The following is a 15,513-nucleotide window of genomic DNA, read 5'->3' as shown; positions in this document are numbered from 1 at the left end:
TTGGAACAGTACTACTAATAAAATGTAGACAGAGTCATAGTAGTAGTAGTAGTAGTAGTAGCAGTAGTAGTAGTATATACACATGTTTGCATCCACAGGATGCATACAGAGTAGTTGTAGTAGTATCTACCTCATAAACACATAGTAGTAGTATCATGTACACATGTTTGGAACAGTACTACTAGAAGGATGTATACAGAGTAGTTGTAATAGTATCTACTGCATATTATATACATAGTAGTAGTTGTATCATGTACGCATGGTTGGAACAGTACTACTAATAAGATGTAAAGAGAGTAGTTGTAGTAGTATCTACTGCAAGTATACATAGTAGTAGTATCATGAATGCATGGTTGGAACAGTACTTCTAATAGGACGTATACAGAGTAGTAGTAGTATCTACTGCATACAGTGGTGGTATTATCATGTACACATGGTTGGAAAAGTACTTCTAATAGCATGTACTATATACAGAGTAGTTGTAGTAGTATCTACTCCATATACACATAGTAGTAGTATCTTGTACAAATGTGTGGAACAATTACTTCTAATTGGATGTAAACAGAGTAGTATGTGCTACGAGTACATGTGTGTGTATGCCAAGTAGTAGTACTATTTACCTTTGTATTTTACAGCTAGACTTGCCCACAGTCACTTCCTGTTTGTTTCCAGAGTCTAGGAAGTTTCCTGTGATGGTCAGCATGCTTCCTCCAGACTTGGGTCCAAATGTCGGGAAGATCTTGTGGATCACAGGGTCCTGGATTCACAGGTCACATGACACATCAAGTGGATCGCTGATTACTTCCTGCTGAAGACTACTTCTGGATTCATTTCTTTGCTTTTCTGCTAAAAGTTACTTCTGCTTCCTTCTAGATGGAAGTTACTTGCAGGTATTGATTACATGTGGATACAAGTTACTTCCAGGTAAATATACTTTTTCGAGTAAATAGTTTTCCAGGTAAATATACTTTTCCAGGTAAAAATACTTTTCCAGGTAAAAATACTTTTCTAGAAAAAGATACTTTTCTAGGTAAAGATACTTTTCCAGGTAAGTATACTTGGTCTTACCACAAATGTGAATCCTTCCAAGTGTGCAACCTCGTGGCCACTGGTGACCTTAACGGTGTGTGATGCTGAGGTGAAGTTAGCGTTAAAGACTGGGGAACACTGGATCTCAGACCACCTAAAGACACGGAAGACAAGCGTTGAAGACGGCGGGACAGAGGAGGGAACAGACGGGGGAACAGAGGAGGGAACAGAAGACGGTACAGACGGTGGAAGAGACGGGGGTACAGAGGAGGGAACAGACGGGGGTACAGACGGTGGTAAAGTGGAGGCTTCTGATGGGAGAACAGGCGGGGGGACAGAGGAAGGTACAGACGGAGGTACAGGCGGGGGTACAGAGGAGGATGCAGACGGGGGTAGAGAGGAGGGTCCAGACAGGGGAACAGAGAAGGGAACAGAGGAGGGTACAGACGGAGGTACAGAAGAGGGAATGGACAGGGGTACAGACAGGGGAACAGAGGGTGAGCAGATGCGGGTACAGAGGGTGTACAGAGGGGGGTACAGAGGAATACAGAGGGGGGTACAGAGGAGGGTGAAGACGGGGGAACTGACAGGGGTACAGAGGAGGGAACAGACGGGGGAGCAGACGGGGGTACAGAGGAGAGAACAGAGGAGGGAACAGACAGGGGTACAGAGGAGGGAACAGAAGATGGTACAGACGGCGGAACAGACGGGGGTACAGAGTAGGAATAGATGGAATTTCAGAGGAGGGAACAGACGAGGGTACAGACAGGGGAACAGAGGGGGGTACAGACAAGGGTTCAGACGGGGTTACAGACGAGGGTACAGACGGAGGAACAGAGGAGGGAACAGAAGACGGTGCAGACCGTGGAACAGACGGGGGGACAGAGGAGGGAACAGACGCGGGTATAGATGGTGGTACAGAGGAGGCTCCAGACGGTGGAACAGACGGGGGGATAGAGGAGGGAACAGAGGAGAATACAGACGGAGGTACAGAGGAGGATGCATAAGGGGGTTCAGAGGAGGGAACAGACGGGACAGACTGTGGGTACAGATGGTGGTACAGAGGAGGGCCTGGACGGGGGAACAGAGGAGGGTACAGACAGGGATAGAGACGGAGGTACAGAGGAGGGTGCAGATGGGGGTAGAGAGGGGGAACAGACGGATGTACAGAGGGGGAACAGACAGAGTTACACACGGGGGTACAGACGGAGGTACAGAGGAGGGTGCAGACGGAAGTACAGATGGGGGACAGACGGAGTACACAAGGGGGGACAGACAGCGTTACAGAGGGGAACAGACAAGGGTACAGTCAGGGTAACAGACGGAAGTAAAGAGGAGGGTGCAGACGGGGGGACGGACGGGATACACATTGGGTAACATATGAGGGTGCAGAGGGGGAACAGACGGGGGTACACATGGGGGAACAGACAAGGGTATACATGGGGGAACAAACGGGGGTACAGACGGGGTAACAGACGGAGGTACAGAGGAGGGTGCAGGCAGGGGGACAGACGGGGTACACACGAGGGTACAGAGGGGGAACAGACGGAGGTACAGAGGAGGGAACAGATGGGGTACAGAGGGGGAACAGTCGCAGGTACAGAGGAGGGAACAGCGGGGAGTACAGAAGGGGAGCAGATGGGGGTACAGAGAGGAAAAAGACGGAGGTACAGAGGGGGAGCAGACAGGGGTACAAAGGGGGAACAGGCGGGTGTACAGACGGGGGACCAGACGGGGGTACAGATAGGACGACAGATGGGGGTACACATGGGGGAACAGACGGGGAGACGGACGAGGGTGCAGAAGGGGTACAGACGGGGGAACAGAGGAAGGAACAGACTGGGGTTGAGTCGGGGGACCAGGCAGGGGTACAGACAGTCGAACAGAGGAGGGAACAGATGGGGAATAGACAGGGGTACAGACGGTCGAACACAGGAGGGAAACAGACGGGAATACAGAAGGGGTACAGACGGGGGTACAGAGTGGGAAACAGATGGGGGACCACACGGGGGAACAGACGGACGAGGTAAGAGTGTCTTTGCGAGCACCTGAGGAGACACAAGACAAAGAGCACTAAGTGACTTCTAATCCAATCATCTTGTCCTGAAGGAATGCACGCACTTCCTAACTTTTTTAGTTATTCTTCTTTCTTTTGCTCAGCAGCCACTTTGGAGCCTGAGGGTCTTGAAAAAGACTTTCTAACAAGCAACAAGTCAGGATGCACATTTTCCCAGCAATCTTTCAGTTAGCAAAGTCATGTGCTCAACGTCTGGGGGGGGGGGGCTCTTAACATTCTTTCTTCAACACACAATAAGCTCCATTAAAGCTGCCAGGGCCCCTATAGGACGCTTTGTCTCTCCCACACACACGCACGCACACACACACACACACACACACACACACACACACACACACACACACACACACACACACACACACACACACACACACACACACACCTGTTGAGATAGTCCTGTCTGGCCAGCTTGCAGGGGACACCAGCCACCTCCACGCTCACCAGCGACGCCTTGAAGTTCTCAGTCTTGTCGAAGCCAAAGTTGTGGCCGCAGATGGTCACCACCGTGGAGCCTCGGATCGGCCCTGAGGATGGAGACACCTGAGACACAGAGACACACAAAGTGTGTGTCAGACACCTTGGACTTCTGCTGTCTGGTTAACAACAACAACAACAACAACAAAAACACGTTGAAGCAGCCTAAGTGTTCTGGAACTGTTATACTTGATGTCCATCCTGTCTTCTCAGTGTGTGATGTGATGTCATTTTAGTTGTGACTCTGTTGTCTCTTGGCCAGGACGCCCTTGAAAAAGAGGTTCTTAATCTCAATGGTAGTTTTAACTGGTTAAAAAAAGGTATAAAACAACGGCAACAACAACAACCAGAAAAAAAAAACTCCAACAAGAAAAAAGAACCAAAACCAGAACAAGAGAAAGAAAAGGAACAAGAACAAAAAGAAGAAAAACAAGAACAACAAGGAGAACAAAAACAACAACAACTAAAAGGAAATACAACAACAAATAGAACAACAAGAACAACAACAATTAGAAGAAAATCAAGAACAACAAAAATTTTAACAAAAACAAAAATTAGAACACAAACAAGAACAACAATTAGAGCAAAAACAACAACAACAACAACAAAAGTTAGAACAACAAAATAAAAAAAACAAATACAAAAAGAACAATCATTAGAACAAAAACAAGAACAATTGCAACAAAAACACCAATTACAACAAGAACAACAATTAGAACAAAAACAAGAACAACATAAATTAGAACAAGAACAACAATTAGAAAAAGAACAATTACAACAACAACAATTATAAAAAGAACAACAACAACAATTAGAACAAAAACAACAATTACAGCAAAACAAGAATTAGAAGAAGAGCAACAATTACACAAAAACAACAACAACAAAAGTTCGAACAACAAAATAGAACAAAAACAATTAGAAAAAGAACAATAATTAGAACAAAAACAAGAACAATTGCAACAAAAACACCAATCAATCAATCAATCAATCAATCAATCAATCAATCAATCAATCAATCAATCAATCAAAAGCACCAATTACAACAAGAACAACAATTAGAACAAAAAACAGAACATAAATTAAAACAAGAACAACAATTAGACCAAAAACAACAATTACAACAATTAAAAAAAGAACAACAACAACAATTAGAACAAAACAACAATTAGAACAAGAACAACAACAATTGAACCAAAACACCACCACCAACAACAACAACAGTTAGAACAACAAAAGAGAACAAAAACAATTAGAAAAACAACAACGTCAATTAGAAAAAAACAAGTACAGCAATTGTAACAAAAACACCAACTACAATAAGAACAGCAACAATTAGAACAAAAAAACCCCCAAAAAATTAGAACAAAAACAACAGTTACAACAACGACAAGAACAACAACAATTAGAAAAATAACAACAACAATTAGAACAAAAACATCAATTAGAACAAAAACAAAAACAAAAATGACAACAAAAACAAGAACAACAATGAGAACAAACAAACAATGAGAACAAACAAACAACGAGAACAAACAAACAATGAGAACAAGGAAATTAGAATACAATTAGAATAAAAACAAGAACAACAGTTAGAACAAGAACAACAATTACATCAATTACAACAACAAGAACAACAACAATTAGAAAAAGAACAACAATTAAAACAAAAACAACAATTAAAACAAAAACAAGAACAAAAATTACAACAAAAACAAGAACAACAATCAGAACAAAAGAAAGAACAACAACAATTAGAACAAAAACAATAACTAGAACAACAAGAATGCCTTTTTACTGGATGTGTGTGGTTGTTTTTGCCTTCCATGTATTGTGTGAGAGTTGTTGTTGCTAACGTGTTGAGGTGTGTGTTGTGTTTTGTCAGATTTGGTGAAAAGCAGAAGTTTGGCGGTGTGACACACAAGAGTAGCAGCAGGACTCTCATGCAGGACCAGAACCAGAACCCTTCCTGTGCGCCATGGCAGCTGGGACAGGTGGGTAGTGGCCCCGGCATCACGGCAGGGCGCTCCAACAACTCCAACACCTCCTACATCTCCGACACCTGCAACACCTCCTACATCTCCTACATCTCCGACACCTCCAACACCTCCTACATCTCCTACATCTCCAACACCTCCAACACCTCCTACATCTCCTACATCTCCGACACCTCCAACACCTCCTACATCTCCTACATCTCCAACACCTCCAACACCTCCAAAATCTCCAACATCTCCTACATCTCCTACATTTCCGACATCTCCGACACCTCCAACACCTCCTACACCTCCAATATCTCCAACACCTCCTACATCTCCAACACCTCCGACACCTCCAACATCTCCAACACCTCCAACAACTCCGACACCTCCAACATCTCCGACACCTCCTACACCTCCAACACTTCCTACATCTCCTACATCTCCGACATCTCCAACAGCTCCAACACCTCCAACACCTCCAACACCTCCAACATCTCCACCACCTCCAACATCTCCAACATCTCCATCACCTCCAACATCTCCAACACCTCCAACACCTACAACAACTCCAACACCTCCAACACCTCCAATTCCTCCAAAATTTCCAACACCTCCAACATCTCCAACACCTCCTACATTTCCAACACCTCAACACCTCCAACATCTCCAACACCACCAAAACCTCCAACACCTCCAACATCTCCAATATCTCCAACATCTCCATCACCCCCAACATCTCCAACACCTCCAACAACTCCAACACCTCCAACACCTCCAATTCCTCCAAAATTTCCAACACCTCCAACATCTCCAACACCTCCTACATTTCCAACACCTCAACACCTCCAACATCTCCAACACCACCAAAACCTCCAACACCTCCAACATCTCCAACAACTCCAACACTTCCTACATCTCCAACACTTCCTACATCTCCAACACCCCAGAGATTTCAACACCACCAACATATCCAACATCTCCAACATCTCAGACACCTCCTACAGCTCCAACATCTCCAACTCCTCCACCATCTCCAATATCTCCAACACCTCCAATACCTCCAACATCTCCAACACCTCCAACACCTCCAATATCTCCAACACCTCCAACATCTCCAACATATCCAACATCTCCAACACCTCCAACATCTCCAACACCTCCAATATCTCCAACACCTTCAACATCTCCAACATATCCAACATCTCCAACACCTCCAACATCTCCAACATCTCCAACACCTCTAACAGCTCCAACACCTTCAACATCTCCAACACCTCCAACATCTCCAACATCTCCAACGCCTCAACACCTCCAACATCTCCAACACCTCCAACATCTCCAACACCTCTAACAGCTCCAATATCTCCAACACCTTCAACATCTCCAACACCTCCAACATCTCCAACATCTCCAACGCCTCAACACCTCCAACATCTCCAACACCACCAAAACCTCCAACACCTACAACATCTCCAACAACTCCAACACTTCCTACATCTCCAACACCCCAAACATTTCAACACCACCAACATATCCAACATCTCCAACAACTCCAACACTTCCTACATCTCCAACACTTCCTATATCTCCAACACCCCAAACATTTCAACACCACCAACATATCCAACATCTCCAACATCTCAGACACCTCCTACATCTCCAACATCTCCAACACTTGCACCAGCTCCAATATCTCCAACACCTCCAACAGCTCCAACATCTCCAACCCCTCCTCCATCTCCAACACCTCCAACACCTCCACCAGCTCCAATATCTCCAACACCTCCAATACCTCCAACATCTCCAATATCTCCAACACCTCTAACACCTCCAATATCTACAACACCTTCAACATCTCCAACATATCCAACATCTCCAACACCTCCAACAGCTCCAATATCACCAACATCTCCAACACCTCCAACATCTCCAACACCTCTAACAGCTCCAATATCTCCAACACCTTCAACATCTCCAACACCTCCAACATCTCCAACATCTCCAACGCCTCAACACCTCCAACATCTCCAACACCACCAACACCTCCAACACCTACAACATCTCCAACAACTCCAACACTTCCTACATCTCCAACACCCCAAACATTTCAACACCACCAACATATCCAACATCTCCAACAACTCCAACACTTCCTACATCTCCAACACCCCAAACATTTCAACACCACCAACATATCCAACATCTCCAACATCTCAGACACCTCCTACATCTCCAACATCTCCAACACTTGCACCAGCTCCAATATCTCCAACACCTCCAATACCTCCAACAGCTCCAACATCTCCAACACCTCTAACATCTCCAACCCCTCCTCCATCTCCAACACCTCCACCAGCTCCAATATCTCCAACACCTCCAATACCTCCAACATCTCCAATATCTCCAACACCTCTAACACCTCCAATATCTCCAACACCTTCAACATCTCCACCAGCTCCAATATATCCAACATCTCCAACACCTCCAACAGCTCCAATATCACCAACACCTCCAACACCTCCAACATCTCCAACACCTCTAACAGCTCCAATATCACCAACACCTCCAACATCTCCAACATCTCCAACGCCTCAACACCTCCAACATCTCCAACACCACCAAAACCTCCAACACCTCCAACATCTCCAACATCTCCAACACCTCCACCAGCTCCAATATCTCCAACACCTCCAATACCTCCAACAGCTCCAATATCTCCAACACCTTCAACATCTCCAACATCTCCCACCACCTTAACTTTGCCGGTCGCCATGGTTACCTTGGTGACAGCAGGCGTGCAGAAGTCCTGCGCCCACGCCGAGGAGGCGGGGCACTGCCCGACTCGGGTGCAGCGGCCGTCGCACCAGCCGCACTCGGTCACCCGCGACGACAGCAGGCAGGAAGTGCAGGAGGTCAGCTGACCGCAGCCGGGGCCAATCAGAGGCACCTTGGTGATCTGAAGCAACATTTGGACATTTAGCGGGCAGAAGTTCCTCACCTTTGAGCTCAAGCCTGCTCACCTTGTTGCCAGTAGCCAATAGCAGAGCTCCGCCCGAGCCGTCCGCCTCGCCAGTCGGCGGCAGCACCACCGTGGACGTGACGGGACGCCAGTCCAAGCGCAGGTTGACGTGCGGGGACGCCGACCGGGAGAAGCGCACCTGGAGCAGGTGACAACTTGAGTCACATGATGCGTCACATGATGCATTATGTGATGCTTGCAAAGATGCAAGGAGGCACAGAAGAACGCTGACTCGGCAAAACACACCTGCTCTTCAACATGCATCAACACACACACACACACACACACATTCACATGTGCAAAGTGTGTGACTAAAACACACACTCACATGTGCAAAGTGTGTGACTAAAACACACACTCACAGGTGCAATGTGTGTGACTAAAACACACACACGCATGCACGCACGCACGCACACACGCAGACACACATACACACACACACACACACACACACACACACACACACACACACACACACACACACACACACACACACACACACACACACACACACACATTGTATAAAATGAGGCCTGACAAGAGTAAAATGATTGGTGTGCACAGAGAGAGAGAGACAGAGAGAGAGAGAGCGAGAGAGAGAGAGAGAGAGAGCGAGAGAGAGGGAGAGAGTTTTTCATGACCACTGTCTTAATGGTTTTGTCTCTCAGATGGAGTGTGGGCGGGACTTAACAATTATTTGGTCATTTGTCTAACGTTATTGGATTATCGCATTATTGTACTATCGCACTATTGTGTTATTGCACTAGTGCTATATTGTATTATTGAACTATTGCATTATTGTATTATAGCATTATTGCTCTATTGTATTATTCCATTATTGTTTTCTTGTAGTATAGCATGATTTCATGATTGCACTGTTGTATCGTTGCATTATTATATTATGACATTGTTGCACTATTGTATTATTGCTTTGGTTTATTATATTGCACTATTGTATTATTGCTTTGGTTTATTATAGCATGATTGAATATTTGCATTATTGTGTTATACCAATATTCCAATGTTGTATTATTTCACTATTGTATTATTGCAATAGTAAATTATAACATTTTATTATTTAATGTTTGCACTATTGTAATATTGCACTTTTGTATCATAGCATTATTGTATTATTGCACTGCTGCATCATAGCATATGTAAATGTATTCAGTTATTAATTATAATATAATTTATTCTTTCCTTCATGGATCTAAACTTTACAGCTGCTGGAAGTTGTTTCTATTTTTTTATTGAATAAGTTGTAGGTGTATTTATTTCAGTATAAAAGTGTCATGAAATGATGATAATGGTGTGCCAGGGCATACGTTCATTTTATATTTAACGCTTAAATCTCTGGAGCCTACATCAACTTCAGATCTATTCCTCATTTCAAAATGTTTTAGTTTTTTTTTTAATGTAGTTTTTTTTGTTTGTTTGTTTGTTTTCCGCCCCTTTCTTTGTCAAACAAAACTATGCTTTTAATGGCGAACACACAAAATATGCAAAATCTTCCACCAAAAATATTTTTCTTAGTGGAATATTGGATGTGAAGTAATCGAAGACCAGAATTGTCAGGATTAATTGGTGTTGTCGAACCCCGAGATGCAGAGATGGAGGCAGGCATGGTACATGAAAACCTGATTTAATTAAAACTACACAAGAACAAACAGAAAGCACGCACGTGGGCGGAATAACAAACTAAGAGAGCTAGCACTGGGAGCTAGAAAAACAAAAAGGAACTTTAGTATGGAAGCTAGAGGATAACAAACAGAAAAACTGGAAATAGCTAATGGCTAACAAAAACAGCTTGCCGCTACGACGACAAGGACAAGATGCAGCACGACAGGTAATAGCTGAAATGATGCCAGACACGACAGGTAGCAAAGACACAAGAGTGACATGAGGCAACGACAATACAATGATCCAGCCACTGACACAAGACAAAGCAGGTACAAATAGGAGCAGGCTGATTGGCAACAGGTGTGGCCAGGTGCCAATCAGCCGCAGCTGAGGAGGAACACAGCACTCAGGGAACAAGACAGGAAGTTGACAAAATAAGAGCACTAGACAGGAACTAAAGACAGGAGATACTAAACACAGAGGAAACAGACAGATGCAGAGGGAAAAACTAAAACATAGACAAACTGTCAGGGGAAAACCTGACAAGAATAGGTCAATAATTCTTAAAAACATTGATTTTGATTCAATATTATGTTTTGAGCAATGACAGTTTGAAAGGAAAAAAAACAAACGGCTTTGTTTTATTAGTCAACATTGCAACTTTTTATAAATTACATTTCACCTGTTAGCTTTTTTATTCCACTTTGGTTATGTTTTTGTTTATTTTAATAGTATTTTTAGAATGTGCCGTGGGCCTTTAAAACATTAGCTGTGGGCCGCAAATGGCACACTTTTGACACCCCTGCTATAGATAATAAAAAAATTAAATCTGATAAATCTATCGAGCCTGGCGACGCATGCGTGTTTATCATATCTCTCTCACTCTCTCATCTCTGCTCCTCCCTCACAAATGCTGCTGCGTGCGCACACCTTCACAATTTGTTTGGTTTTTAACCCCTTCTTAACCCTGAACATTCAATGAAAATACACACAATCCTAACTCAAAATGCCGGACATTTGAGGCATTTAAGAAACCCCACCCGGACAGCCCTGCAAAAGAGGACCTGTCCGGAAGAGGACGTAAGGTCAGCCTATATTCATATGCATATTTATGGTAATATTTACAACCATATTTGCATTCAAAAAAGTGAAGTGGGAAGAAATGTAATGTGAGCTTTGGTGTTTGTGGCAAAAAGTGTGGAGCAAGTTGGAAAGAAAAGGCAACAGCTGCACGTAAAAAGGCGAGAGCGTGAGCGTGCCAGAAAACGGCGGGAAAGTTGATGTTCGCTAACAATGCAGCTGTTCTTCTTTTCTCAAACATGGAGGCCAGCTGTCATCTACAGCTCACTCCTTCACCCACCACTCACGCCTCTCAAGCAGCGTACGAGTCAACCGGTGAATGTGTGAATCAAGCAAGGAGCGCACGAACAAACGCCACGAATCAATGGTCAGGTGAATGAAAAGCCAACTTGTGAGTGAATTTATGAATGAACGTACGAATGAGCAATGTATAAATGAGTGCACGAATGAAGGAACGTAAAAATGAATGATGTCTAAATGAACATATGAATGAATGTATGACTAAATGAACAAATGTATGAATGAAATAACAAATTACTGTATGAATGAAAATATGAATAAGTGAACATGAATAAATTAATGAATAGGTAATGACTTAAATGTGTCATTCATCAATTAATGTTGGAATTAAATGAGTGCATGCAATGAATTTTAAATATAGATTACTTAAATGTGTCATTAATCAACTGGAATCAAATACAGTGGGGCAAAAAAGTATTTATTCAGCCACCGATTGTGCAAGTTCTCCCACTTAAAATGATGACAGAGGTCTGTAATTTTCAACTTAGGTACACTTCAACTGTGAGAGACAGAATGTGAAAAAAAAAAGTCCAAGAATTCACACTGTAGGAATTTTAAAGAATTTATTTGTAAATTATGATGGAAATAAGTATTTGGTCAACCATTCAAAGCTCTCACTGATGGAAGGAGGTTTTGGCTCAAAATCTCACGATACATGGCCCCATTCATTCTTTTCTTAACACGGATCAATCGTCCTGTCCCCTTAGCAGAAAAACAGTCCCAAAACGTGATGTTTCCACCCCCATGCTTCACATTAGGTCTGGTGTTCTTGGGATGCAACTCAGTATTCTTCTTCCTCCAAACACGACAAGCCGAGTTTATACCAAAATGGATACATGGATGATACAGCAGAGGATTGGGAGAATGTCATGTGGTCAGATGAAACCAAAATATAACTTTTTTGTGTAAACTCAACTGGTCGTGTTTGGAGGAAGAAGAATACTGAGTTGCAACTCAAGAACACCATACCTACTGTGAAGCATGGGGGTGGAAACATCATGCTTTGGGGCTGTTTTTCTGCTAAGGGGACAGGACGATTGATCCGTGTTAAGGAAAGAATGAATGGGGCCATGTATCGTGAGATTTTGAGCCAAAACCTCCTTCCATCAGTGAGAGCTTTGAATGGTTGACCAAATACTTATTTTCCACCATAATTTACAAATAAATTCTTTAAAATTCCTACAATGTGAATTCCTTTCACTTTATGTCTCTCACAGTTGAAGTGTACCTATGATGAAAATTACAGACCTCTGTCATCTTTTTAGGTGTGAGAACGTGCACAATCGGTGGCTGACTAAATACCTTTTTGCCCCACTGTAAACACATTGGCTATATAAATGTATCATTGAATAATTTAATGTATATTTTGTTAAATAAATTAAATGTGTAAATAATAAATTTAAAAAAATTAAATGTGTAAATAAATGCATCATTAATTGAATTACGAAAAACGGTGTGATAAATCTGCATAAATACACGATTTTTGCAATTTTTTTTTCTTTTACTTTTTATTTTTGATAACCCTAAAAATGATAATTATTCAATTGAATAATGTCATGATTTGATTATTTTATTTTTTTAAATTTTATTTCGCAATTGCATTCATAACAATTATTGTGTGTCGGCACTTCCCGAATTCATTTCATCCGTCAAAGTCAGCCATCAAAGTCAGTGGGCGGGTCCTAACACCTGATTGGTCATCACTTGTCGATAATATTGGCGTAAAAGTGCGTCAAAAACTCCACAGCCGTAAATGCTCTGACACTACTTAATTATTTATATGTAATACACCGCTAAATGCGAGAAAACTGCTTGTAAAGAGCAATCATTGGAGGAGATTCATGTTAGCCCCGCCCACTAACTTTGATGGAGGACTGACATATTTATTAAATCATTAAATATAATTAAATGATTAACTAAAATATAAAAAAAGTATTACATCTTGAAAGAAATAAGTAAAATTAGTACATATTTAAATCATGAACTAAATAGTTAAAAACATATTTTATACACTGAATTAATTATTTTAATGCATTTCACTGCATACTTGCACAAACACACACACACACACACACACAACACACACACACACACTTCCTGGCGGCGTGTTACCTGAAGGAGGCGTCCGTCTGCGGTGCCCAAGAAGGCGACGGCACGTCCGTGTACGGGCACCACGTTGATGGAGGTGACCAAGGTGTTGGCGAGATGTTTGTGCCAGTACTCCAACCTCTGCACGAACTGGGTCACCTGCAGGCGGTACTTGCCCTCCTTGCCCTCATGGATGCCCTCATGCGGGTCGCAGTCGTCCGACGAGCTCTACAAACATCCATACGATGAACATTAGAAACACCATGAACACAATGAACACCATGAACACTAACAAACACAATGAACACGGTGAACATTAGAAACACGGTGAACATTAGAAACACGGTGAACATTAGAAACACAATAAACACAATGAACATGATGAACACAATGAACATGATGAACATGAAAAACAGGATGAACATTACAAACATGATGAAAATTAGAAACAGGATGAACATGCTGAACATGAAAAACACGATGAACATGATAAACGTGATGAACATAATGAACGCAATTTACGTTAGAAACATGATGAACATTAAAAACACGCTGAACATGAAAATCACGATGAACATGATAAACATGATGAACATTACAAACACAATGAACATGATAAACATGATAAACATAATGAACACGATGAACATTGGAAACAAGATGAACACGATGAACATGATAAACGTGATGAATATAATGAACGCGATAAACTTTAGAAACACGATGAACATGATGAACACAAACATGAGAGACACGACGAACATGATTAACATGATGAACATGATAAATACGATGAACATATAAAACATGATGAACATGATGAACATGATGAACATAATTAACACAATGTACATAATGAACTCAATGAACATTAGAAACACGATGAACACGATAAACAACGATGAACACGATGAACATAATGAACACGATTAACATGATGATTATTAGAAACATGATGAACATGATAAACACGATGAACATGAAAAACACAATGAACATGATGAACATAATTAACACGATGAACATAATGAACTCGATGAACATTAGAAACACGATGAACACAATAAACATAATGAACATGATAAACAACGATGAATACGATGAACATAATGAACACGATGAACATGATGAACATTAGAAACACGATGAACATGATAAACATGATGAACATAATTAACACGATGAACATAATGAACTCAATGAACATTAGAAACACGATGAACATGATAAACAAAATGAACACAATAAAAAACGATGAACACGATGAACATTAGAAACACGATGAACATGAAACACATGATGAACTTGATAAACATAATGAACACAATGAACATTGGAAACACGATGAACATGATAAACATGAACATAACGAACGCAATAAACAATAGAAACAGGATGAACATGATTAACACAAACATGAGAAACACGATGAACATGATAAACATGATATACACGATGAACATGAAAAACACGATGAACATAGATAGATAGATAGATAGATAGATAGATAGATAGATAGATAGATAGATAGATGGATAGATATATATATAGATAGATAGATAGATAGATAGATAGATAGATAGATAGATAGAACTTTATTGATTCCTTCAGAAGAGTTCCTTGAACATAATGGACACAATGAACATTAGAAACACGATGAATATGATGAACATGAACATAACGAACGCGATGAACAATAAAAACACGATGAACATGATGAACATTAGAAACACGATGAACACAAACATGAGAAACACGATGAACATTAGAACCCCGATGGACATGATAAACATGAGGAACATGATAAACATAATGAACACAATGAACATTGGAAACACAATGAA

At 41.8% G+C, this 15,513-nt stretch overlaps 1 protein-coding gene across 1 annotated transcript in view; it reads right to left on the bottom strand.

The window, feature by feature from the left end:
* The window catches only part of met (MET proto-oncogene, receptor tyrosine kinase), a 164,043-nt gene that overhangs the window by 80,670 nt on the left and 67,860 nt on the right, over positions 1-15,513 (bottom strand). The window contains exons 3-8 of the mRNA XM_061894302.1: positions 13,694-13,897; positions 8,583-8,720; positions 8,342-8,518; positions 3,489-3,646; positions 1,069-1,183; positions 621-757 (exon numbers count right to left, since the gene is read on the bottom strand). Coding sequence (XP_061750286.1) covers positions 621-757; positions 1,069-1,183; positions 3,489-3,646; positions 8,342-8,518; positions 8,583-8,720; positions 13,694-13,897 — 929 coding nt within the window. The remainder of the gene's footprint in view (positions 1-620; positions 758-1,068; positions 1,184-3,488; positions 3,647-8,341; positions 8,519-8,582; positions 8,721-13,693; positions 13,898-15,513) is intronic.

The sequence above is a fragment of the Nerophis ophidion genome, linkage group LG03 (genome assembly GCF_033978795.1).
Source record: "Nerophis ophidion isolate RoL-2023_Sa linkage group LG03, RoL_Noph_v1.0, whole genome shotgun sequence".
Taxonomy (NCBI): Eukaryota; Metazoa; Chordata; class Actinopteri; order Syngnathiformes; family Syngnathidae; genus Nerophis; species Nerophis ophidion.
Note: the sequence above shows the minus strand (reverse complement) of the source record. Positions and strands in the feature narration are given on the sequence as shown.